At 37.6% G+C, this 26,964-nt stretch overlaps 1 protein-coding gene and 1 long non-coding RNA gene across 2 annotated transcripts in view; both read right to left on the reverse strand.

The window, feature by feature from the left end:
* Positions 1 to 26,964, reverse strand: part of DCHS2 (dachsous cadherin-related 2) — a gene marked incomplete at its 5' end in the record, with an annotated part of 183,220 nt that overhangs the window by 33,981 nt on the left and 122,275 nt on the right. Inside the window, one exon of the mRNA XM_082391612.1 lies at positions 9,549 to 9,662. Coding sequence (XP_082247738.1) covers positions 9,549 to 9,662 — 114 coding nt within the window. The remainder of the gene's footprint in view (positions 1 to 9,548; positions 9,663 to 26,964) is intronic.
* On the reverse strand, positions 11,844 to 25,294 carry LOC309628460. Its single transcript, XR_014244540.1, has 2 exons — positions 19,603 to 25,294; positions 11,844 to 11,923 (listed from the first exon to the last, which is right to left on the reverse strand). It is a non-coding gene; the product is annotated as an uncharacterized lncRNA (long non-coding RNA).

Below are 26,964 nucleotides of genomic sequence, written 5' to 3' on the forward strand. Positions count from 1 at the left end.
TTATTTCCAGAGAGAGAGAAAAAAAAAAAAGGAAAATTATTTTATTTAAAAAGTCTCAAATCACCTTTGACCCATACACTCACATGCTTACCTGTCCCTCAACTCCTCCCACTGGCTGGGCCCCCTTTCCTAGTGCCCGGCGTCATTGTGAAAAAAGATGAGAACAGGCAGACATTTACATGGTTCAAACATGTAGGAGGGAAAGAAGCCATGAATATCTGAAATCTGGGCACTCTCTCTTAAGTCATCCTTCCGTCTCCGTATTTAGCACATGTCTGCAAAGTCTGCCTTTCAAACATCTCCTGAATCCACCCTCTCCATCTCCCTGCTGCTGCCCTCCTCCAAGCCACCAGCATTTCCCACCTTGTCCCCTGTGTTAGTCTACTTAATTGGCCTCCCCACTCAACCAGTTCCCATTCTGAATTAAATAATAAAAAACAACACTGTGACTGTCCTGCATAAAACTCTTGATTGGCTTCCACAGCAATTATGATGAAGTTCAGCATTTTTAGCCTCCCCAGGACCACCTGCTCCAGCCTCTCCCACCTGAGAAATCTCATTCTTCTCTTTCTCCCCTTTGCTCTGTCTGCTCTGGCTGTAAGACTCATACATGTTCTGTTCCTCAAACGTTCATCTCAGGGTTGTCCTGCAGACTTTTCCATCCATCTGGAATTGTCCCCACTTCTGTGCATCCTCAGGGTTCTTTCCAGACCACCCAGCCCTGTACCATCACCACGTCTGCCCCCAACAGACTCTCCGAAAGTGCCTGCAGGGCCTTTGCTCACCTATTTCTGCTGAGTTATTCCTCTTGGTTTAGAAGATTCACAAGGTGAGGATGGTTACCTCTTACATCACCATCTCCCAAATCCCTAGCTCAGGGTCTGGCACATGGAAGCACCCAATAATATTTGTTACACCCCCAGGTAACAAGTAGAACCAGGTGAGGGAAACTGAGCCTTGAGGTTTATGCCCTGCACAGGTTTTTCCCCAGACTAAGAAAATTCCTCCCCTGATATAATTCCCTTCTCTAGTTTCTACTCTGTTTTGTTTCTTCCCTTTTACAACTAAATTTCTTACTGAATTTATTGTTATTATTATTCCACTGTCATGATTTACTAAGCTCTTGCTGTCAGAAATTCCATCGAGTGGAGTCTGCTGAAGTGCCTACTGATTTGGAGTTTGAGAAACCTGAAACCAAACCTAAACCCTAGCCCTGGCTGCTTCATTTAGGTAAAGCACCTGGCTCCCCCACTACTAAGCTTGTGACCTGTAGTAAGTGACTCAGCTTCTGTTGAGCAGAGTCTCATCTTCTGTAAAACGGGGATATGAATAATGGCTCCATAGGGTTGCTGGGAGAGTGACACAGTGCATGTGTCTCTCACGCCCTCCATCATCAGATATTGATTTAATACCTGTATAAGCTCTGAATGTAGAAGGAGAACATTTAATAGCTATGGACTATTTGCTCTTCTGGTGGAAGAAGCTGTACAGTTTCTGGAAATATGACCTGGAAGCTACAGTTCTGATTGCTCTATCTGAACCAGTTCCCCTAGAGAACCAACATAGGCCAAGGAAACTTCAGGCTATCATGTACCTACCTGGATGCTAACAGTAATCATATCTTGTTCTAATAAGTCTAACTTTGGCATTGAGTGTTTTGGGGGGATTTTATTGCTTCTGTTATTAAGAAAAAATAAATATTTATATACTATATGAAGAAATCACTATACTGCCAGATTTAAAACTTCATAAATTCACTTTCATTTATTGTCATCAGATTTAGCTGTCAATTCAGAAAACCAAATTACTTTTACAAACCACTGTCTGATGTTACCAAAACCCCTCTTAGCAAATTTAGAGTAGATTTAAGGATTGGCAGCTGAAGAATCATTAAAATGCATGTTGATGAGCTGCTAATGAAAGAAGATGGTTTTTAGAAGTCTCTGTGGAACAAGGGCTGAGCAGAGAAGCCCCAGTCTAGGTGGACCCAAAGCTCTCATCTGGAGCTCTGTCTCCACAAAACAGGGCATTCAGCTTACTACCATGTTCTGTTACTATTAGTAAAGAAAAATAAAATTGAAATGTGACACTAAATTGCCAGTGTCACTTAGTAGAAAGTGTGCCAATTACAGTGCAGATCAAAGTGGATTTTTAAATAAAAGGCTTGTGTTTAGGCTTTGATAATTGGAATTTTGCACTTGGAATGGATCTGCAGTTCTAATACTTTCCTTGCTTGGTTTTTATTTTTGACATAATAATTGGCACATGTTGTGAAAGTTGTGCAAATAGAAAAGACAATAACCAGTCTGTGAGATGATTCAAGGCTGGCACACCTACTAGATCCACAATTCGCCTTGGATGATCTATGTATATTTTTCTCAGAGACATCGAGGATTTACTGTCACCAGTGAGATGAAAGTACTACTGGGCTCTGTCTAATATATGGGCATAAGTCCATGCTTTCCTTAGACTAAGAGGCTCACAAATACCAACTTTTTGTTCATTCTTATATGTTAGCATGCCGGTTATATAATAACTTGAGAAGAAAACTGTAGTAATATTTTCCTTCTCATATATGGACTTGTATAGCTTTTGTCCAAGTTTTAAAGTACACATCAAAATGAGATTTAGATTCTTCAAATACTCAACGTTTGATAGCATAAGCGAGTTACTTCAATTACAAACTGTGCACATGCATATGTATACACCCAAAGCAGAACGTGATAAACATTTATGTTATCCAAAAGCTTTTAAACTCTCTGCTCTAAAGCTACATCCTTGAAACACTGAAAGTTTGATCATTTTGTTTTATGTTAATCTACCAAATAATGGAATGAAAACCACCATCTGTTATTTACATAGACAATGTTAGTCAAATAGTAAAACTCCAAAATTCCTTCTGGTTTAAACAGTGAGTAGTAGATATTTTTAAGTTATAGTGACAAGAAGTTTAGATGCAAAAGTAAACCTGTGGTTTGTGACTATGGAACAGGGCACACTCGGGCACAACTGGACAGAAAACACAGTTCTCATCAGAGAGCCATCTAATCATAACTTACTAAACCAATAACTAATAAAATGGTTTTCTCACATTTTACCCTGAAGAAATGTGACTACAACATTAGAGATCAAGTTTACTGATTTGTCATACATACCAGTTTTCTATTTTAACTGGCATATGTTTTAAAAAATATACATTGATAAAACCCGTGTTAGATGCCTTTAGACACAAATTTAATGATTATGTGGCATGAAAGATGAATTTAATATTATAATTAAAGATTCTTAGAAATGTTTCTTGACAAAAGTATGGTAAACTACAGACTGGAACAATCCTCATCATAAAAACTACTCAAATGCTTGATAAATTGTGCGTGGGTGTGTGTGTGTTGAAATGCATTACTGAGTTGCTACAGTAGTAAGGAATCCTCAAAGGAAAAAAAAAAATAAATGAAAACAGTAATTCAGGGAGGCAAGCAAGCACTAAAAGCTTGTTTTTGTTCTACGGGTTTTTAACATAACCTCTTCCTTGAGATTCACTTCTGACAACTGCATAGGGTGTGGAAAAAAAGGGAAGAAGCCTGAACCCACAAAAGGTGAAAGATCCAATAGGAAAACCAAAATAAAGCTGTAAACCTAAAGGCTACATATGCTCCAAATTAGTGGTCAATATTAAAAAATAAAAATAAAAATAAAAATGAATGCACAGGGCTTCCCTGGTGGTGCAGTGGTTGAGAGTCTGCCTGCCAATGCAGGGGACACGGGTTCAAGCCCTGGTCTGGGAAGATCCCGCATGCCGCGGAGCAACTAGGCCCATGAGCCACAATTACTGAGCCTGCGCGTCTGGAGCCTGTGCTCCGCAACAAGAGAGGCCGCGATAGTGAGAAGTCCGCGCACCGCAATGAAGAGTGGCCCCCGCTTGCCACAACTAGAGAAAGCCCTCGCACAGAAATGAAGACCCAACACAGCCATAAATAAATAATTTTTTTAAAAAAATGAATGCACAGAAACTTGCTTTTCTTGACCTTGATGTTAGTTGAAAGAGAGAAAAAGTCTCTGCTGAGAATTCATTAACTTAAGCCTGAATTTATGGTAGCTATACTATCATAGGTATATAGTTTTTTAAATTCCCCAAAATTAATGTAAGCCATTACATCAGCTTTGCTTGATGAGTGTCTAGGTGATTTGCAGAATCAAAAACACATCCTCCCTTGAGGGAACAAATTCAACCCAGGCTTCAAAGAATCCTCAGAGAAAAAGTTTCCAGGACAATGGAGTAGCTTATAGTTAACAAGCACAAAAATCACAGAGAAGCAAGGCACCATGAATGACAGCCAGCAAATCCATAGATAGCAGAATAAAGCTTCAAAGACTTAAGATGCAGAAATTATTGGACACAAAATATGTAATTATTAAATATTTAAATATATAAAAAAGAAGGTTGGAAGCATTAGCAAGGAACAAAATGTTATTTTCTTAAAAGACCAAAAAGAGTTGAAAAAGAACCCAAGATTACCTCTGGAAATGAAAAATATAGTTCCTTAGGCTGAAGAGAAGAGGCACATAGAGATGAAAAATTTGAAAAAGATGTAGGAGAGAGCGATATGACCCCAATATTTGTCTAACTGGAGTTCCAAAGAAAGGTACAAATAAGTGATATTTAGATCAACAGCTGACTTCTTAATGCAACAAGTGGAAACCAGAAGACAGTAGGGTAATATCTTAAATATGATAAGAGAAAATAACTGTGAACCTGGAATTCTAAACCCAGCAAAAATATCTCTTAAAAACAAGTATTCAAGACTTTTTTAGACAACTAAAATCTGAGAGAGTTTACTGCAACAGACTCTCACAAAAGGATGTATTTTAGGTAGAAGTAAAATTATTCCAGAGGAAAGTTTGAGATGGAAGAAAGAACAGTTAGCAAAGAGAGTAGCAAAGAAGCAGGTAAATTTAAAATATTAATAATGCCTAATTTGAAAGAACTAAAATTGTGGTCAAAAAATCTTATAAATTGGAAAAGGGATATTAGAAGATAAAGAATTCTAAGTCTCATATATTATTTAGGAGCACAATATTGATTAATGTTAGGCTTTAATTGTAGATGTCAAAATAGCTAGGCTAACCACTAAAAGAAAGAAAAAACTATATAACTTCCAACAAACAGAGAAAAATGGTCATTCTCAGATGATTGTATATGTTGAATGTTCAGAAAAGTATCAGAATCTATAAGAGTTTACAAGTTTGCTAGATACAAAATCAAAATATAAAAGCTAATTTCAAGTGTACACACCAACACTGTCAGAAAAAGCATTTTTGGGGACTTCCCTGGCAGTCCAGTGGTTAAGACTTCACCTTCCAGTGCAGGGGGCACAGCTTCGACCCCTGGTCGGGAAGCTAAGATCCCACATGCCTTGCGGCCAAAAAACCAAAACATGAAACGGAAGCAATATAGTAACAAATTCAATAAAGACTTTAAAAATGGTCCCTATCAAAAAAATCTTTAAAAAAAATAGAAAAAGCATTATTTTCATTTACCTCAGCAAGAAGAAGTATAAAATATTTAGACTAAATCTAGCAAGAAATATGCTATAGAAAAAACTTTATTACAATTATTAAAGAAACAGTAATTTTATTAAATTATTAACAAATAATTGGTGTGATTTTTCCATATTATTCCTGGATTAGAAGATAATACTGTAAAGATACACATTTTCCCCAAACTGATACTTAGAATTAATATAATTCCAGTAAAAATTCCAACAACCTAAATGTCCATTGGTGGATGAATGGATAAAGAAAATGTGGTGTATACCTACAATGACAGATTATTCAGCCTTAACAAAGAACATCCTGCCATATATGATCTGGGTGAACCTTGAGGACATATGTTTAGTGAAATATGCCAGTCACAGAAAAAAGAAATATTACTTGATTCCCCTTATGTGAGGTATCAAAAGTAGTCAAATTCAGAAGCAGAGAGTAGAATGGTGGTTGCCAGGGGTAGGGGCAAGGAAAACAGGGAGTTGCTGGTTAGTGGGAAATGAAGCCTCAGTTATGCAAGATGAGCAGTTTCTAGAGCTCTGCTGCACAGTGCCATGCCTATGGGTAACATACAGTTTTGTGCACTTAAAATGTGTTAAGAGAGTAGATCTCATGTTAAATGTCAAGAAAAGTTTTCGTAGATGATTATTACCTACAATGCATAGCTATGCAGGACTTTGTGAGATTTAAAAGAAGGACAGTTTGTCCTGATGATTAAGTTACTTAAATTCTAGATTGGAGCTATATGATTTTTTTGAGATTTTTTGTTGTTGTTGTTGTTAAGTAGGGTAAGGTTCCACCTGAAATCAAATGTGTATGTCATAGTTATATGGGTTACATGCATGAAGGTGTGAACAGCTGTATATAATCCCAAAATTCATGAATAAATATCCTTTCCATGGAAAAACAATCCCAATAGGCATGTGTGTGTGTGTAAAACTTAACAAGTGGATACAATGCTTTATATTAGAGCCAGATAGACAGTAACAGCTAATATACTCATGAGAAAGAATATGAAGATGGGGTAAATATTGTGGGGTTGCTGCTTCCCTGATATGAAGATTTATAAAGCAAATGTAATTAAGACAGTGTGGTGTCAGTGTGTGGATAGACAAAAAGAAGAATGGAAAAGAGTCGAGAGTCCAGTAGAGTCAGGAAACATGATGTATGACCATGCTGGTACTGCAGATCACAGGGTAATAAGGCCATTGGAATAACTGGGAGTCCTGGTTGAAAAACAAGAAAGGAAAAGGAAAGGAGAGAAGAAGAGAGGAGAGGAGAGAAGAGGAGAGGAGAAGAGAGGAAAAGAAAAAAAGAAAAGCTATCTCTAACTCATGTAAAACACAAAAATCAATCCTAGATGCACTAAAGATGTAAATGTGAAACACAGGAAAACTATAAAAATTTTAAAAGACAATATAAGAATATCTTCATGATCTCAGGGTGAGGAAGAATTTCTTAAACAGCCTACAAAAGAGGCAAATCATAAAATAAGACTGATTCATTCTAACGTTAAACTCAAAATGTGCCTTAATGAGAGTGAAAGACAAGTCACAAATTACAAAAATAAAAAATTGTAACAAAAAACAAAGGATAAACACTAATAAAATATATTAAAAATCCTTACACTTCAGCAAGAAAAACACAAACAACTTAGCAGAAAAACAGGCAAAAGATATCAATATGCATTTCACACAGAAGAAAACAGAAATAGTCAATAAACTATAAAAAAAATGCTCAAATATATTCGTACTAAGGGAAATGTAAGTTATAGCCACAGTGGGATAACATTTCACACCCACCAGATTGGCAATAGAAAGTAGGACATGAACAACTGTGACAGTTCTCATTCAATGCTGGTGGAATGTAAAGTCGGAGGAACCACTTCATAACACAATTTGGCACTATCTGTATAGCTGAACATAGGCACCCTCTGAGATACATGCCCAACCTACACTCTAGGGCCTACAGAACTCCTTACATGTGCACCAGAAGACACATACAAGATTGTTCATTATATCCCCAGACAGAGAAACCTTGCTGTCCATCAACAGCACATTGATAAATAAGTTGTGATATAGACTTACAATAGAATACCGTAAAGCAATGAAAATTAAAGAACCCAGCTACACACATTAACATGGGTGATTCTAACTTGAATTTTAAAAACTTACTATCAATGGAATACATAGAGTATGAATCCATTTATGTAAATTTAAAAGCAAATCAATGCTTTTACTATATTCCTATTTGTAGGAATACATTTACTGTAAGTCACAATGGGATGATTATCCTTGAAGTCTGGGCATTAATCAGCCTGGGGCAGTGAAGAGAAAAGATGCAATCACAAAAGGGCCCAAAGGGAGCATCGGTGATAATGGTGGTGTTCTATTTTATAGCCTTGGCAGCAGGTACATATCATTCTTTGCTCTTCTTCCTTAATGTGTTCATAATGGCTTATGCACTACACATCATAGTAAAAATGTTGAGCAAAAAATCAAGCCATAGAGGAGTTCATTCAACATAATTCTATTATGATGTTTAAATCAAAGTAAAACTAAATAATGCATTTTTTAGGGATTCAAATTGGGTGGGAAAATTATAATGAAAAAAAAGCAGGGATCAATACCAAATTCAGATTACTGATTTGCCAATGACCTCTGGGGTGAAATAAGACAGATGTGAGAGGGAAAGGACACACAGGGGCTTCCTGAGGTTCTAGCAATGTCTCATCTCTGGAGATGGGTGGCAAAGACATGGGCTTTTATTTTACTACTGTCCATTAAAACAGTTGTATACCTCAACATATCATCTTGTAGCTATTTCACAATAAAATTTTGAAATACATTTCAACTTAAATAAATGACTACTTAATTAAAAAATAAAGAGTTTTCTATGGATGACCTATTTGAACTAACCCTAGGCATATTTTATCTGCATTTTAATGAGAGGCTATAGAAAATAAGGCCAAACCTGGGCCATGTTAGGTGTGTGATGGTGGAAGGATTTGGGTGACCTGGGAAAATGTGCATACTCTGATATTCACCTTCTTCCTCAACGTTCTAATCTCAACTCCTTTCCCAGAACCCTCAGACACCGACTGCTAGAAACTTAAGGCTTGGTGGTGTTTGCAAATGGCCTTCTTGCCAACAGGCTTCCTGCATCACCCTTTAACCAAATGATAGGGTGAAGAGATGAAGACATCTTGCAGGCTACCTTAGAGAGGTTGCTGAGCAAAGGCTGCATGGACCAAAAAGTCGTAACGCTATCCTGGATGAGAAGGCTTTTGCTTAAGAAATGAGCCCTCTCAATTCTTCCCATGTGCACATAGTATGGATTAAATAAGGCGGTTGTATGGTAATATAGAAATTATTAAAAACATTCTTCTTGAGGTTGACAACGAAGCAGTAGATATATATCCACTACATAGTTGTTAGTTAAAAAAAGTATGTTCCAAATAATCAATTGGTATTCATTTAAAGCACAACAATGGTCTTATTAAAGCTAAATTTAATACATGCTGTATTTGGAAGTAATTTCTTTACCACCACATAGAAACCTTTCCAGCCATCTTTTTTTGTTGCACTGTTGACATTAAGTGGCGAATCAGAAGAATCTCTGATGAAAATTTCCTAAGGCTACACATGTGTGCTTATTTTCAATTCAAACCCATTCTCACTGATCTCCCTACTACATCTCCAATTCTCCCAAATGGATAGGTAAATCATAAGTAGAAACCATGTTATCATCAAATAACAAGTAGGGTAGGATAGGTACTGTTTAATTTAGAAATGTGAATAGAATTCTTAAGGAGTACATATAAACAAATAGTTCTTGATTTCTCATCAGCCAGCATAAAAAACTCTTTGTTGTTTACCTTTTATACTATTTACCTCTAACAATTTCTACCTTTCAAATTTTGAGTTTTCTTTGCAGAAGTATGTCTTATTAGTAACATTAAGTGGAGCAGAAAATAAAGCTATTAGAAGGTAGAGAAGGATTACCTGAGTTGGAGCACAAGGAAAAAACTCCATCTTCATTTCCACTAAAAATTGAATATTTAATGTTGTCCCGAACTGAGTCAGTAGCAAAAGCTTTTATAGTCACAATAGAAGTACCTGTAAAAATTAGGTAAAAAAAAAAGAGCTTTAGGAAAAGAAAATCCAGGAAAAACAAGAGCAAACACTGAGTGGTTATTATTTGCCTACTATATTTTCACTTGTCATTCAGTCAATGATTATTTATTGAGTGTCTTCAAAAAGCCAAGCCCCATGCTAGGTGTTGGGGATATAGCAACAAACAAGGTAGAAAAGATCTCTGTCTTCTTGATGGTTATTAACTGATGGAAGGAGATGAACGATAAGCCATTAAAGAAATACATAATCAAGGTAGATTTCAGATATGCTAAGTTCCCTGAAAAGAAATAAACAAGGTTATGTGATATAAAATATTTTTTCTGCCGGGAGGCGGATACCCCTTTGCAGAGGTCTCAGAGGAATGACATTCCAATTGAACTTTGAAACATGAGAAGCCATAGAAAGAGTGGAAAAAAAGGATTCTAGGAGAAAGAAGAGCAGCACAGAGGCCCTGGGCTGGGAGAGGGCTTGGTTTGGTGAGGCACAGTGCATAGGGGAAATGTGGATGGTGAAGACAGTGTCGAGGTGGGAGGGACTAGATTTTACTCTAAGTGCAATGGGAAGATATAGAAGCATTTAAAGGAAATGAGTAAAATCATCTGATTTACTTTAAAAAGGCATCAATCTCACTGCTGTCTGGACAACAAGGAGCTATAAGAAAGGAAAAGAAATACTGCAATAGACCATGCAAGAGACAACAACCTAGGATAGTGGGGGGGGGGGGTGAAAAGAGGGGACAAATTAAAGACATATGCTGACACATTTCCCTGAACATTGCATGGGATGTGGGAAAGGAGGTAACAAGGGTATAAATATAAGAAATCTTCCTTTAACCAGTTTACAGTAAACTTGTAGGTAAAAGCAACCCAACTAGAAAGTAACAAAGGTCTTAACTGCATGATACAGATTCATTCAAGAATTATTAAGCTAGGGCAGGGGCAGTAAAGAGATAACTTCAAGGGAAAAACAGCAATTGATTTAAGGGTAGGAATTAGAGAAGAAAGAAGGAAGTCATGTCAGTTTCTAGGAAACAGACTGATTACCAGCATAAGAGAAGAATTAGCAAGGACTTACAGAGATAATAAGACAATTGGTATGATTAGAACTGCAATTTCACTGGGAGGATTTTCAAGAATCCATCTGGGCCCCAAGTTAGCACCTTGTCGTCTTTGTTTATAATATCTTATGCCTTTTGCTGCTCACCCCTGCTTTGCTTCCTGTCTTGGTTGTCCATTTGTCTCCCTCCTATGACTGCCTGTCCTGTTTTATTTTTAAGTATTTTTATTTAATCAACTTTATTATGGTAAAACTTACTTACAATAATATACACATAGTTTAAGTATATAGTTCTATATACTACACATGCCTATATACGACTATACACACCTGTAACAGCTATACACACCTGTGTAGCCACCATCACGATCAAGATGTAGAAGATTTCTATCACTTCAAAAAGTTCTTTCAGACCCTTGGACAGTCTACATTTGTTTATCCATTACTTACATATGGGCATTTGGGTTGTTTTCAGTATGGGGCTTATGAATAAAGTTGCTATCAACATTCATGTAAAAGGGTTTGATGGCCACATGTCTTCATTCCTGAGGGGTAAACACCTACAGTAAGTGTATGTTTAACCTGTATACACTATTAACTGCCAAACTATTTTCCAAAGTGGCTGTACCATTTTATTTATTTATTTATTTATTTATTTATTTATTTATTTATTTATTATTGATGTATAGTTGATTTATAATGTTGTGTTAGTTTCTGGTGTACAGCAAAGTGATTCACTTATACATATATATACATAATCTTTTTTCATATTCTTTTCCATTATGCTTTATCACAGGATATTGAATATAGTTCCCTGTGCTATACAGTAAGATCTTGTTTTTTACTGTGGTTGTACTACTTTACATTCCTGCTAGCAACATATGGGAATTCCAGTTGCTCTACATCCACTGGTATTGTCAGTCTTTTTAATTTTGGTCATCCTAGTGGATGTGTAGTGGTGTCTCACTGTGGATTTAATTTTAACCTCCCTAATGTCTGATAATGTTGAGCATCTTTTCATGTGCTTATTGGCCATTTCCAGTCCCCTTTTTAGTTCATCTTTGTACTTTGCCTTCTTGTTCTCTATTTACCCACAACTTCTGATAATTTATTCATCCTGACCCTCTTGTCTTAGGCCTATAACTTATGGCATCTACTTTAGACTCCCACTCTGGCAATGACCCTGCCTCTCCTCCTTTTTTTTTTTTTTAAACATCTTTATTGAACTATAATTGCCTTACAATAGTGTGTTAGCTTCTGCTTTATAACAAAGTGAATCAGTTATACATATACAATATGTTCCCATATCTCTTCCCTCTTGCATCTCCCTCCCTCCTATCCTCCCCATCCCACCCCTCTAGGTGGTCACAAAGCACCGAGCTGATCTCCCTGTGCTATGCGGCTGCTTCCCACTAGCTACCTATTTTACATTTGGTAGTGTATATATGTCCATGACACTCTCTCACCCTGTCACATCTCACCCCACCCCCTCCCCAAATCCTCAAGTTCATTCTCTAGTAGGTCTGTGTCTTTATTCCCGTCTTGCCACTAGGTTCTTCATGGCCTTTTTTTTTCTTTAGATTCCGTATATATGTGTTAGCATACTGTATTTGTTTTTCTCTTTCTGACTTACTTCACTCTGTATGACAGACTCTAACTCCATCCACCTCATTACAAATACCTCCATTTCATTTCTTTTTATGGCTGAGTAATATTCCATTATATATATGTGCCACCTCTTCTTTAACCATTCATCTGTCGATGGACATTTAGGTTGCTTCCATGTCCTGGCTATTGTAAATAGAGCTGCAATGAACATTGTGGTACATGACTCTTTTTGAACTATGGTTTTCTCAGGGTATATGCCCAGTAGTGGGATTGCTGGATCGTATGGTAATTCTATTTGTAGTTTTTTAAGGAAGCTCCATACTGTTCTCCATAGTGGCTGTATCAATTTACATTCCCACCAACAGTGCAAGAGAGTTCCCTTTCCTCCACTCCCTCTCCAGCATTTATTGTTTCTAGATTTTTTGATGATGGCCATTCTGACCGGTGTGAGATGATATCTCATTGTAGTTTTGATTTGCATTTCTCTAATGATTAATGATGTTGAGCATTCTTTCATGTGTCTGTAGGCCATCTGTATATCTTCTTTGGAGAAATGTCTATTTAGGTCTTGTGCCCATTTTTGGATTGGGTTGTTGGTTTTTTTGTTATTGAGCTGCATGAGCTGCTTGTAAATCTTGGAGATTAATCCTTTGTCAGTTGCTTCATTTGCAAATATTTTCTCCCATTCTGATGGTTGTCTTTTGGTCTTGTTTATGGTTTCCTTTGCTGTGCAAAAGCTTTTAAGTTTCATTAGGTCCCATTTGTTTATTTGTGTTCTTATTTCCATTTCTCTGGGAGCTGGGTCAAAAAGAATCTTGCTGTGATGTATGTCATAGAGTGTTCTGCCTATGTTTTCCTCTAAGAGTTTGATAGTGTCTGCCCTTACACTTAGGTCTTTAATCCATTTGAGTTTATTTTTGTGCATGGTGTCAGGGAGTATTCTAATTTCATACTTTTACATGTATCTGTCCAATTTTCCCAGCACCACTTATTGAAGAGGCTGTCTTTTCTCCACTGTATATGCTTGCCTCCTTTATCAAAGATAAGGTGACCATATGTGTGTGGGTTTATCTCTGGGCTTTCTATCCTGTTCCATTGATCTATATTTCTGTTTTTGTGCCAGTACCAAACTGTCTTGATTACTGAAGCTTTGTAATATAGTCTGAAGTCAGGGAGCCTGATTCCCCCAGCTCCATTTTTCGTTCTCAAGATTGCTTTGGCTATTCGGGGTCTTTTGTGTTTCCATACAAATTGTGAAATTTTTTGTTCTAGTTCTGTGAAAAATGCCAGTGGTAGTTTGATAGGGATTGCATTGAATCTGTAGATTGCTTTGGGTAGTAGAGTCATTTTCACAATGTTGATTCTTCCAATCCAGGAACATGGTATATCTTTCCATCTATTTGTATCATCTTTAATTTCTTTCATCAGTGTCTTATAATTTTCTGCATACAGGTCTTTTGTCTCCTTAGGTAGGTTTATTCCTAGATATTTTATTCTTTTTGTTGCAAAGGTAAACGGGAGTGTTTTCTTAATTTCACTTTCAGATTTTTCGTCATTAGTGTATAGAAATGCAAGAGATTTCTGTGCATTAATTTTGTATCCTGCTACTTTACCAAATTCATTGATTAGCTCTAGGAGTTTTCTGGTAGCATCTTTAGGATTCTCTATGTATAGTATCATGTCATCTGCAAACAGTGACAGCTTTACTTCTTCTTTTCCGATTTGGATTCCTTTTATTTCTTTTTCTTCTCTGATTGCTGTGGCTAACACTTCCAAAACTGTGTTGAATAATAGTGGTGACAGTGGGCAACCTTGTCTTGTTCCTGATCTTAGTGGAAATGGTTTCAGTTTTTCACCATTGAGGACAATGTTGGCTGTGGGTTTGTCATATATGGCCTTTATTATGTTGAGGAAAGTTCCCTCTATGCCTACTTTCTGCAGGGCTTTTATCATAAATGGGTGTTGAATTTTGTCGAAAGCTTTCTCTGCATCTATTGAGATGATCATATGGTTTTTCTCCTTCAATTTGTTAATATGGTGTATCACATTGATTGATTTACGTATATTGAAGAATCCTTGCATTACTGGGATAAACCCCACTTGATCATGGTGTATGATCCTTTTAATGTGCTGTTGGATTCTGTTTGCAAGTATTTTGTTGAGGATTTTTGCATCTATGTTCATCAGTGATATTGGCCTCTAGTTTTCTTTCTTTGTGACATCTTTGTCTGGTTTTGGTATCAGGGTGATGGTGGCCTCGTAGAATGAGTTTGGGAGTGTTCCTCCCTCTGCAATATTTTGGAAGAGTTTGAGAAGGATAGGTGTTAGCTCCTCTCTAAATGTTTGATAGAATTCACCTGTGAAGCCATCTGGTCCTGGGCTTTTGTTTGTTGGAAGGTTTTTAATCACAGTTTCAATTTCAGTGCTTGTGATTGGTCTGTTCATATTTTCTATTTCTTCCTGGTTCAGTCTCGGCAGTTTGTGCATTTCTAAGAATCTGTCCATTTCTTCCAGGTTGTCCATTTTATTGGCGTAGAGTTGCTTGTAGTAATCTCTCATGATCTTTTGTATTTCTGCAGTGTCAGTGGTTACTTCTCCTTTTTCATTTCTAATTCTATTGATTTGAGTCTTCTCCCTTTTTCTCTTGATGAGTCTGGCTAATGGTTTATCAATTTTGTTTATCTTCTCAAAGAACCAGCTTTTAGTTTTATTGATTTTTGCTATTGTTTCCTTCATTTCTTTTTCATTTATTTCTGACCTGATCTTTATGATTTCTTTCCTACTGCTAGCTTTGGGGTTTTTTTGTTCTTCTTTCTCTAATTGCTTTAGGTGCAAGGTTAGGTTGTTTATTCGAGATGTTTCCTGTTTCTTGAGGTAGGCTTGTATTGCTATAAACTTCCCTCTTAGCACTGCTTTTGCTGCGTCCCATAGGTTTTGGGTCGTCGTATCTACATTGTCATTTGTTTCTAGGTATTTTTTGATTTCCCCTTTGATTTCTTCAGTGATCACTTCGTTATTAAGTAGTGTATTGTGTAGCCTCCATTTGTTTGTATTTTTTACAGATCTTTTCCTGTAATTGATATCTAGTCTCATAGCGTTGTGGTCGGAAAAGATACTTGATACGATTTCAATTTTCTTAAATTTTCCAAGGCTTGATTTGTGACCCAAGATATATCTATCCTGGAGAATGTTCCATGCGCACTTGAGAAAAATGTGTATTCTGTTGTTTTTGGGTGGAATGTCCTATAAATATCAATTAAGTCCATCTTGTTTAATGTATCATTTAAAGCTGTGTTTCCTTATTTATTTTCATTTTGGATGATCTGTCCATTGGTGAAAGTGGGGTGTTAAAGTCCCCTACTATGATTGTGTTACTGTCAATTTCCCCTTTTATGGCTGTTAGTATTTGCCTTATGTATTGAGGTGCTCCTATGTTGGGTGCATAAATATTTACAATTGTTATACCTTCCTCTTGGATCGATCCCTTGATCATTATATAGTGTCCTTCTTTGTCTCTTGTAATAGTCTTTATTTTAAAGTCTATTTTGTCTGATATGAGAATTGCTACTCCAGCTTTCTTTTGATTTCCATTTGCATGGAATATCTTTTTCCATCCCCTCACTTTCAGTCTGTATGTGTCTCTAGGTCTGAAGTGGGTCTCTTGTAGACAGCATATATATGGGTTTTGTTTTTGTATCCATTCAGCCAGTCTGTGTCTTTTGGTGGGAGCATTTAATCCATTTATATTCAAGGTAATTATCGATATGTATGTTCCCATTCCCATTTTCTTAAATGTTTTGGGTTTGTTATTGTAGGTGTTTTCCTTCTCTTGTGTTTCTTGCCTAGAGAAGTTCCTTTAGCATTTGTTGTAAAGCTGGTTTGGTGGTGCTGAACTCTCTCAGCTTTTGCTTGTCTGTAAAGGTTTTAATTTCTCCATCACATCTGAATGAGATCCTTGCTGGGTAGAGTAACCTTGGTTGTAGGTTTTTCTCCTTCATGACTTTAAGTATATCCTGCCACTCCCTTCTGGCTTGCAGAGTTTCTGCTGAAAGATCAGATGTTAACCTTATGGGGATTCCCTTGTGTGTTATTTGTTGTTTTTCCCTTGCTGCTTTTAATATGTTTTCTTTATATTTAATTTTTGACAGTTTGATTAATATGTGTCTTGGCGTGTTTCTCCTTGGGTTTATCCTGTATGGGACTCTCTGTGCTTCCTGGACTTGATTAACTATTTCCTTTCCCATATTAGGGAAGTTTTCAACTATAATCTCTTCAAATATTTTCACAGTCCCTTTCTTTTTCTCTTCTTCTGGGACCCCTAGAATTCGAATGTTGGTGCGTTTAATGTTGTCCCAGAGGTCTCTGAGACTGTCCTCAGTTCTTTTCATTCTTTTTTCTTTATCCTGCTCTGCAGTAGTTATTTCCACCATTTTATCTTCCAGGTCACTTATCCTTTCTTCTGCCTCAGTTATTCTGCTATTGATCCCATCTAGTGTATTTTTAATTTCATTTATTGTGTTTTTCATCATTGCTTGGTTCCTCTTTAGTTCTTCTACGTCCTTGTTAAATGTTTCTTGCATTTTGTCTATTCTATTTCCAAGATTTTGGATCATCCTTACTATCATTATTCTGAATTCTTTTTCAGGTAGACTACCTATTTCCTCTTCATTTGTTAGGTCTGGTGTGTTTTGACCCTGCTCCTTCATCTGCTGTGTGTTTTTCTGTCTTCTCATTTTGCTTATCTTACTGTGTTTGGGGTCTCCTTTTCACAGACTGCAGGTTCGTAGTTCCCATTGTTTTTGGTATCTGTCCCCAGTGGCTAAGGTTGGTTCAGTGGGCTGTTTAGGCTTCCTGGTGGAGGGGACTATTGCCTGTGTTCTGGTGGATGAGGTTGAATCTTGTCTCTCTGGTGGGCACGTCCACGTCTGATGGTGTGTTTTGGGGTGTCTGTGGCCTTATGATTTTAGGCAGCCTCCCTGCTAATGGATGGGGCTGTGTTCCTGTCTTGCTAGTTGTTTGGCATAGGGTGTCCAGCCCTGTAGCTTGCTGGTCGTTGAGTGAAGCTGGGTCTTGATGTTGAGATGGAGATCTCTGAGAGATTTTTGCCATTTGGTATTACGTGGAGCTGGTAGGTCTCTTGTGGACCAGTGTCCTGAAGTTGGCTCTCCCACCTCAGAGGCACAGCCCTGATGCCTGGCTGGAGCACCAAGAGCCTTTCATCCACACAGCTCAGAATATAAGGGAGAAAAAAATAGAAAGATAAAAAGAAGATAAAATAAAATAAAATAAAGCTATTATAATAAAAAATAAGAAAAAAAATTATTAAGAATAAATGTATTCAGAAAAAATTTTTTTTAATTTTTAAAAATAGATTTATTAATTTTTTATAGTAAAAAATAAAAAAAAATTTTTAAGAAAAAAATTTATTAAGAAAAAAAAATTTTTAATTTTTTACAATAAAAAATATGAAAAAACTTATTAAAAATTTTTTTAATTTCTAAAAATAGAAAGTATGGAAAAAATTATTAAGAAAGCATATATTAGGGAAAAAAAATTTTTTTAAGTAAAAAAAAAAAAAAAAAATGGACGGACCTAACCCTAGGACTGATCGTGAAAGCAAAGCTATACAGACAAAATCTCACCCAGAAGCATACACATATACACTCACAAAAAAAGGAAAAGGGGAAATTAATATATCCTGCTCCTAAAATCCACCTTTTGAATTTGGGATGATTCGTTGTCTATTCAGGTATTCAACAGATGCAGGCACATCAAGTTGTTTGTGGAGCTTTAATCTGCTGCTTCTGAGGCTGCTGGGGGAGATTTCCCTTTCTCTTCTTTGTTCGTACAGCTCCCAGCGTTCAGCTTTGGATTTGGACCCGCCTCTGCATGTACGTCGCCTGAGGGTGTCCTTTCCCCGCCCAGACAGAACGGGGTTAAAGGAGCAGCTGCTTCGGGGGCTCTGGCTCACTCAGGCCGGGGGAGGGAGCGGTACGGAGGAGGTGGGGCGAGCCTGCGGCGTCAGAGGCGTCGTGACGTTGCAGCAGCCTGAGGCGCACCGTGTGTTCTCCCGGGGAAGTTGTCCCCAGATCACGGGAGCCTGGCAGTGGCGAGCTGCACCGGCTCCCGGGAGGGGCAGTGTGGAGAGTGACCTGTGCTCGCACACAGGCTTCTTGGTGGTGGCAGCAGCAGCCTTAGGATTTCCTACCAGTCTCTGGGGTCCGCGTTGATGGCCGTGGCTTGCACCCGTCTCTGGGGTCCGCGCTGTTATCCGCGGCTCGCGCCCACCTCTGGAGTTCGTCTAGGTGGCGCTCTGAATCCCCTCTCCTTGCACGCCGTGAAACAAAGAGGCAAGAAAAAGTCTCTTGCCTCTTCAGCGGCTGCAGACCTCCTCTCCGGCTCCCTCCCGGCTCGCCGCGGCACACCAACCCCTTCAGGCTGTGTTCACACCGCAACCCCAGTCCTCTCCCTGATCCGACCGAAGCCCGCGCCTCAGCTCCCAGCCCCGCCTGCCCCAGCGGGTGAGCAGACAAGCCTCTCGGGCTGGTGAGCGCTGCTCGGCGCTGAGCCTCTGTGCGGGAATCTCTCCGTTTTTCCCTCTGCGCCCCTGTTGCTGTGGGATCCGCGCTGATAGCCGCGCGGCTCGCACCCGTCTCTGGATTTCGTTTAGGCAGCGCTCTGAATCCCCTCTCCTTGTGCGCCGTGAAACAAAGAGGCAAGAAAAAGTCTCTTGCCTCTTCGGCAGCTGCAGACTTTTTCCCGGACTCCCTCCCGGCTAGCACCAAAGCCTGAGCCTCAGCTCCCAGCCCCCGCCCGCCCCAGCGAGTAAGCAGACAAGCCTCTCGGGCTGGTGAGTGCTGGTTGGCGCCGAGCCTCTGTGTGGGAATCTCTCCGCTTTGCCCTCTGCACCCCTGTGGCTGCGCTCTCCTCCGCGGCTCCAAAGCTTCCCCCCTCTGCCACCCGCAGTCTCTGCCCGCAAAGGGGCTTCCTAGTGCCTGGAAACCTTTCCTCCTTCACAGCTCCCTCCCACTGGCGCAGGTCCTGTCCCTATTCTTTTGTCTCTGTTATTTCTTTTTTCTTTTACCCTACCCAAGTACGTGGGGATTTTCTTGCCTTTTGGGAGGTCTGACGTCTTCTGCCAGCGTTCAGTGGGTGTTCTGTAGGAGCAGTTCCACGTGTAGATGTATTTCTACTGTATCTGTGGGAAGGAAGGTGATCTCCGCGTCTTACTCTTCCGCCATCTTGCCCCTCCCCCTGCCTCTCCTCTTAACTTTCATCCTGACCTATAGGATGCTGCCTACTGGCAAAGGCATGTTGCACTGAGTGGGAGAGATGGGAATGAGGTGGATTCTGTAGGAAGCTCTCTGACTGCTGAGTATGTATCACTGGGGGCCTGATATAAGATGGTGTCAGCAAGGCACCAGAGGAAAAGTGAAAGGAAATAGGCGCCAGAGATGTACATATCAGAGCTCATTAGCTCAGACACTTTTTGGTAAAAGCAAGAAGTATGGACATATGTAGGAGCTAGATGGGTGGAGGAGGCCAGAGATTGCCTGATGAGACTAAGGCACTCAGCTTTAACTTATTACTGCCAGCAGGGAAAGCAGGCTTCAGGATACTGAGGATTCTGGTCTTTTCAAGAGAAGGTCAAAAATTGATATTTATTTTCATGTGAAATCTCCCAATTCCCAAATGTCAGAAAATATTTAACTTAGGGTGAAAAATAAGCCACCACCTGGGTTGAACAAAATATTGCTGTGGCTTGACTACAGTCCTGTGTCTGGCCATTTACCATTTCTGATAGAGAAGATGAATTTCTCCTTTTTTGTTACCAGCCCTTCTAGCTCTTAGATGGTTGTACTTATTTGTCACTCATGAACTTGTTCAGAACACACTTGAAGACTGATCTTACCTCTCTGCTAAAATTGAACTAAATTCCATGAGAGCAGAAGAGCTTTTCTATATATTTGTATTCTATATATTTCTATAAATCTAGATTAGTTTTGCCTCTAATGTTTCATGTACTTACAAATCATACAATAACTGTCTTCTTTGCCTTAGCACACATTTTTGAGAATCAAGCATGTTGTTGTGTGTATCAAATGTTTGCTGCTTTATATGTTTCAAATGAAGAAACAAGATAAAACCCCAGAAAAACAATGAACTGAAGTGGCGATAAGCAATCTACCTGCTAAAGAGTTCAAGATAAAAATCATAAAGATGCTCAAAGAACTTGGGAGAAAAATGGATGAACACAGAAGTTTAACAAACAGTTAGAAAATTTAAAAAAGAACCAAAAGGAGATGAATACAATAACTGAAATTAAAAATTCACTGGAAAAAAAATTCACTAGAATAAATCAACAGTAGATTAGATGATACAGAGGAATAGATCACTGACCTGGAAGACAGAGTATCAGAAATCCCTCAAGTTGAACTGAAAAAAAAAAAAAAAAAAGGATAAAAAAATGAAGATAGTTTGAGACCTCTGGGACAACATCAATATTAACATTCACATTATAGGGGTCCCAGAAGAAAAGAGAGAAAGAAAGGACATATTGGAAGACAAAAAAACTGAAGATGTCCCTAACCTGGGAAAGGAAACACACCTCCAGGTCCAGGAAGCACAGAGAGTCCCAAACAGGATCAACACTAAAGAGACGACACTAAGATACATTGTTATTAAAATGTCAAAAATTAAAGATAAAGAGAGAATATTAAAAGCAGCAAGGGAAAATCAATGTTACATACCATGGAATCCCATAAGGCTATCAGCTGACTTTTCAGCAGAAGCTCTGTAGGCCAGAAGGGAGTGGCATGATATAGTTAAAATGATGAAAGAGAAAGACTTACAACCAAGAACACTCTACTCAGCAGTCTCATTCAGACTTGAAGGAAAGATCAAACGTTTTACAGATGAGCAAAAGCTAAAAGAGTTCAGCACCAGGAATCCAACCTTCTAAGATATGGTAAAGGCACTTCTCTAAGCAGAAAAGAAAAGGCCACAACTAGAAATATTAAAGTTACAAAAGGAAAAATTTCACCGGTAAAGGCAAATATAAGTAAAGGTAGTAGATCAACCCCTTATAAAGCTAGTATGGAGGCTAAAAGACAAAAGTAGTCAAATCATCTATATCCACAATAAGTAGTTAAGGGATACACAAAACAGAAAGATGTAAAATATGATGTCAAAAACAGTAAATGTTGTGGAGTCAAAATGTAGGGTTGTTAAAATGTATTTAAACTAAGAGTTCAGCAACTTAAAATAATTATATATATATATGTATGTGTGTGTGTGTGTGTGTGTGTGTGTGTGTGTGTGATTTATATACATAGCTATATATAAACCACAAACCAAAAATCTATAACAGATACAACACAAAACAGAGAAAGGAATCCAAATATAACACTAAGACAGTCATCACAAGGGCAGAGAGCAAAAAGAAAAAAGGAACAGAAAGAACTACAAAAACAACCCCCAAACAATTAACAAAATGGCAATAAGACATACCAATCAATAATTACTTTAAATGTAAATGGACTAAATGCTCCAATCAAAGATATAGAGTGGCTGAATGAATATAAAAGAAGACCCAAATATATTCTGCCTACAAGAGACCTGTTTCAATCTAAAGACACACATAGATTGAAAGTAAGGGTATGGAAAAAAGTATTACATGCAAATGAAAATGAAATGAAAGCCAGGGTAGCAGTACTTTATATCAGACAAAATAGGTTTTAAAACAAAAACAGTAATAAGAGACAAAGAGGGACATTACAGAATGATAAAATGATTATTCCAAGAAGATATAACAGTTGTAAATATATATGCACCTAAAATAGGAGCACCTAAATATGTAAAGAAAATATTAACAGACATAAAAGGAGTAATTGACAGTAATACAATAATAGTAGCAGACTTTAACACCCAATTTACCTCAATAGAGAGACCATCCAGACAGAAAATCAACAAGGATATACCAGCCTTAAGCAACACATTAGACCAGGTAGACTTAATAGATATGTATAGAACATTCCACACCAAAGCAGCAGAATACACATTATTTTCAAGTGCTCATAAATAGATGAATGGATAGAGAAGATGTGGTATATATGTGCAATGGAATATTGCTCAGCCTTAAAAAGAAGGAAATCTTTCCAGTTGTGACAATATGGATGGAAATAAGTCAGGCAGAGACAGACAAATATTATAGGATTTCACTTACATGTGGAATCTAAAAAATAAAACAAATGAACAAACATAACCAAACAGAAACTGAATCATAGATACATACAAAGAACAAACAGGTGGTTGCCAGAAGGGAGGAGAGAAATAGGTAAGGGAGATTACAAGGTACAAATTTCAGATACAAAATAAATGAGTCATGAGTTTGAAATGTACAGTGTGGGGAATATAGTCAATAATTATGTAATATCTTTGTATGGTGACAGATGACAACTAGAATTATAATGGTGATAATTTTGAAATGTATAGATATATCTAATTGCTGTGTCATGTACCAGGAACTAACATACTATCGTAGGTCAATTATACTTCAAAAACAAACAAACAAACTCACATAAAAAAGATCAGACTTGCGGTTACCAGAGGCAGGGTCATGGTGGGTAGGGGAATTTGATGAAGGTGGTCAGCAGGTACAAACTTCCAGTTACAGGATAAATAATTACTAAGAATGGGATGTACAGCAGGTTAAATAGAATTAACACTGCTCTATGTTACATATAAAAGTTGTTAAGAGAGTAAATGCTAAGAGCTCTCATCACAAGGAGAAAATTTTTTTCTATTTCTTTAGTTTTATATCTATATGTGATGACAGATGTTCACTAAACTTATTGTAGTAATCATTTCATAATGTATCTAAGTCAAATCATGATGCTGTACACCTTAAACTTATACAGTGTTGTATGTTAATTATAACTCAATAAAACTGGAAGAAAAATATTGTTCCTTTGTACACCTATTAAGTAGGTGCTTAATAAGTATGGAAAGACGGGAGGTAATAGAGGAGACAGAGAGAGGAAGTAAGGAAAAGAGGTGATCACTGAAGTGTTACAGGCTGGGAGATTAGAAAAATGCTTCTCTGCCTTCAGGACAATTCTAAAACAACAGCAACTATTTTTTTTTTAATTATTCAATGTAAGAACAGCACTTCTGATAGTGGGATTTGCAGTAGTTTAAAAAAATAGCACCTATTCAAGATCTCTACTGGGTTTCCTCATTGAATCCTACTGTGGAGGGCATAGGAACAAGCTTGAAACCCATCCTGATACATTCCATAGTAAAGACAATCCCTAAATGAAGTCATATTGACATATTGTTTTTCCAGATAGGTAAAAGGTTTTCACTAAAAAGAAAAGAAGAAAGAAAAGGCCTTGGAACAGACAATACTTTCCCCAAGAGCCTTTTCAACACTTAACACTCAAAGAAAAATGCAACAATCACTATAAATATTAAAGGAAACAAGTATGTGATACTGTCCACAAAACTGAAAATTCAGTGAAAAAGGCATAAAACAATATCCATAATGGAGAAAGAACAGGAAAACCAAAATTGGATGTGTTACTCTGTTTTAAAACATTATGTTTAAAATAAACTGTGACAAAGTTTAAAAATCATTTATCAGAGTTTCCAAATGATTATTCTTATCAAGCCAGTTATGAAGTCATTCAGTCACAAAATAAAGGATTTTAATCAATCCTTTTCAGTCAAGTTACTACATATGTTGAGAATCTCAAATTGCATTATAATCTGATGTTCATTTTGTTACATTTCAGGAGACCTTGTTAATATAAAAATGTCTTACATTTTTCGCAGGAATATGCCTTCACAGTACTGCAGTACATTTTATCTTCAGTGCTAAATCACAATTCTGTGCTTCCTGATACAATTTATTTTTTAAACACAGGAAATTTTATTTCAACTGGCTTGTCACATATTCTTAAGAATGGCAGTAAGAAGAGAAACAGCCACAAGGGCAAAATGTACGGTCTTGCTGATGGTCTTTTCCTCACGGGTTGGAATGCTTATTACATGCCCAATCACAAAGGAAAACATGGAGATTGCTTGTATGCAAAAGAACAAAGATGAGTACAGAATTGCAAATAAGAATCACATATGGCCTCTCTCATGAAAGGAACAATCTTATTTTTATTGCAAATAAAATGTTCATAATATCAAATGGAACAGTATCACACAAAAAATATCATTCAATGAAAATACTACAAATTAGATGCTGAAGTCAGCAAAGAGATTAAATCTGAGATTGCCTGAGAAAATAGGAAATAACTAAAGGGTCTGGAATTCTTCTAGGTCTTGCTTTATTGTACACATATTAAGTAAAAGTCTGTCTCTGGGTATCTGGATAAAACATACAATTACTGCTCATTTCACATCAAGGTAAAAATGGTAAAACATAAAAACCAATACTGAAGCTTCCAACAAACAAAAGCCCAGGTCCAGATGGCTTCACAGGCGAATTCTATCAAACATTTAGAGAAGAGCTAACACCTATCCTTCTCAAACTCTTCCAAAACACAGCAGAGAGAGGAACACTCCAAAACTCATTCTACAAGACCACCATCACCCTGATAGCAAAACCAGACAAAGATGTCACAAAGAAAGAAAACTACAGGCCAGTACCACTGATGAACATAGATGCAAAAATCCTCAACAAAATACTAGCAAACAGAATCCAACAGCACATTAAAAGGATCATACACCATGATCAAGTGGGGTTTATCTCAAGAATTCAAGGATTCTTCAATATAGGCAAATCAATTAATGTGATACACCATATTAACAACTTGAAAGAGAAAAAACATATGATCATCTCAATAGATGCAGAAAAAGCTTTCTACAAAATTCAACACCCATTTATGATAAAAACCCTCCAGGAAGTAGGCATACAGTGAACTTACCTCAACATAATAAAGGCCATATATGACAATCCAACATCGTCCTCAATGGTGAAAAACTGAAACCATTTCCACTAAGATCAGGAACAAGACAAGGTGGCCCACTCTCACCACTATTATTCAACATAGTTAGGAAAGTTTTAGCCACAGCAATTAGAGAAGAAAAAGAAATAAAAGGAATCCAAATCAGAAAAGAAGAAGTAAAACTGTCACTGTTTGCAGATGAGATGATAGTATACATAGAGAATCCTAAAGATGCTACCAGAAAACAACTAGAGCCAATCAATGAATTTGGTAAAGTAGCAGGATACAAAATTAATGCACAGAAATCTCTTGCATTCCTATACACTAATGATGAAAAATCTGAAAGAGAAATTAAGGAAACATTCGCATTTACCATTGCAACATAAAGAATAAAATACCTAGGACTGGGCTTCCCTGGTGGCGCAGTGGTTGAGAATCTGCCTGCCAATGCAGGGGACACGGGTTCGAGCCCTGGTCTGGGAAGATCCCACATGCCGCAGAGCAACTAGGCCCATGAGCTACAACTACTGAGCCTGCGCGTCTGGAGCCCGTGCTCTGCAACGAGAGAGGCCACAACAGTGAGAGGCCCACGCACCGTGATAAGGAGTGGCCCCCACTCGCCGCAACTAGAGAGAGCCCTCACACAGAAACGAAGACCCAACACAGCCAAAAATAAATAAATATTAAAAAAAAAGAAAACTAGGACTAAACCTACCTAAGGAGACAAAAGACCTGTATGCAGAAAATTATAAGACACTGATGAAAGAAATTAAAGATGATACAAACAGATGGAGAGATATACCATGTTCTTGGATTGGAAGAATCAAAATTGTGAAAATGACTCTACTACCCAAAGCAATCTACAGATTCAATGCAATCCCTATCAAACGACCACTGGCATTTTTCACAGAACTAGAACAAAAAAATTTCACAATTTGTATGGAAACACAAAAGACCCCACATAGCCAAAGCAATCTTGAGAAACAAAAACGGAGCTGGAGAAATCAGGTTCCCACACTTCAGACTACACTACAAACCTACAGTAATCAAAACACTATGGTACTGGTACAAAAACAGAAATATAGATCAATGGAACAGGATAGAAAGCCCAGAGACAAACCCACGCACATATGGTCACCTTATATTTGATAAAGGGGGAAAGAATATACAATGGAGAAAAGACAGCTTCCTCAATAAGTAGTGCTGGGAAAACTGGACAGCTACATGTAAAAGAATGAAATTAGAACACTCCCTAACACCATACTCAAAAATAAACTCAAAATAGATAAAAGACCTAAATGTAAGGCCAGACACTATAAATCTCTTAGAGGAAAACATAGGCAGAACACTCTATGACATAAATCACAGCAAGATCCTTTTTGACCCACCTCCTAGATAAATGGAAATAAAAACAAAAATAAACAAATGGGACCTAATGAAACTTAAAAGCTTTTGCACAGCAAAGGAAACCATAAACAAGATGAAAAGACAACCCTCATAATGGGAGAAAATATTTGCCGATGAAGCAACTGACAAAGGATTTATCGCCACAATTTACAAGCAGCTGATGCAGCTCAATATCAAAAAAACAAACAACCCAATCCAAAAATGGGCAGAAGACCTAAACAGACATTTCTCCAAAGAAGATATACAGATTGCCA

This window comes from Balaenoptera borealis (assembly GCF_965194805.1).
Source record: "Balaenoptera borealis genome assembly, chromosome: 4".
NCBI classification, from domain to species: Eukaryota; Metazoa; Chordata; class Mammalia; order Artiodactyla; family Balaenopteridae; genus Balaenoptera; species Balaenoptera borealis.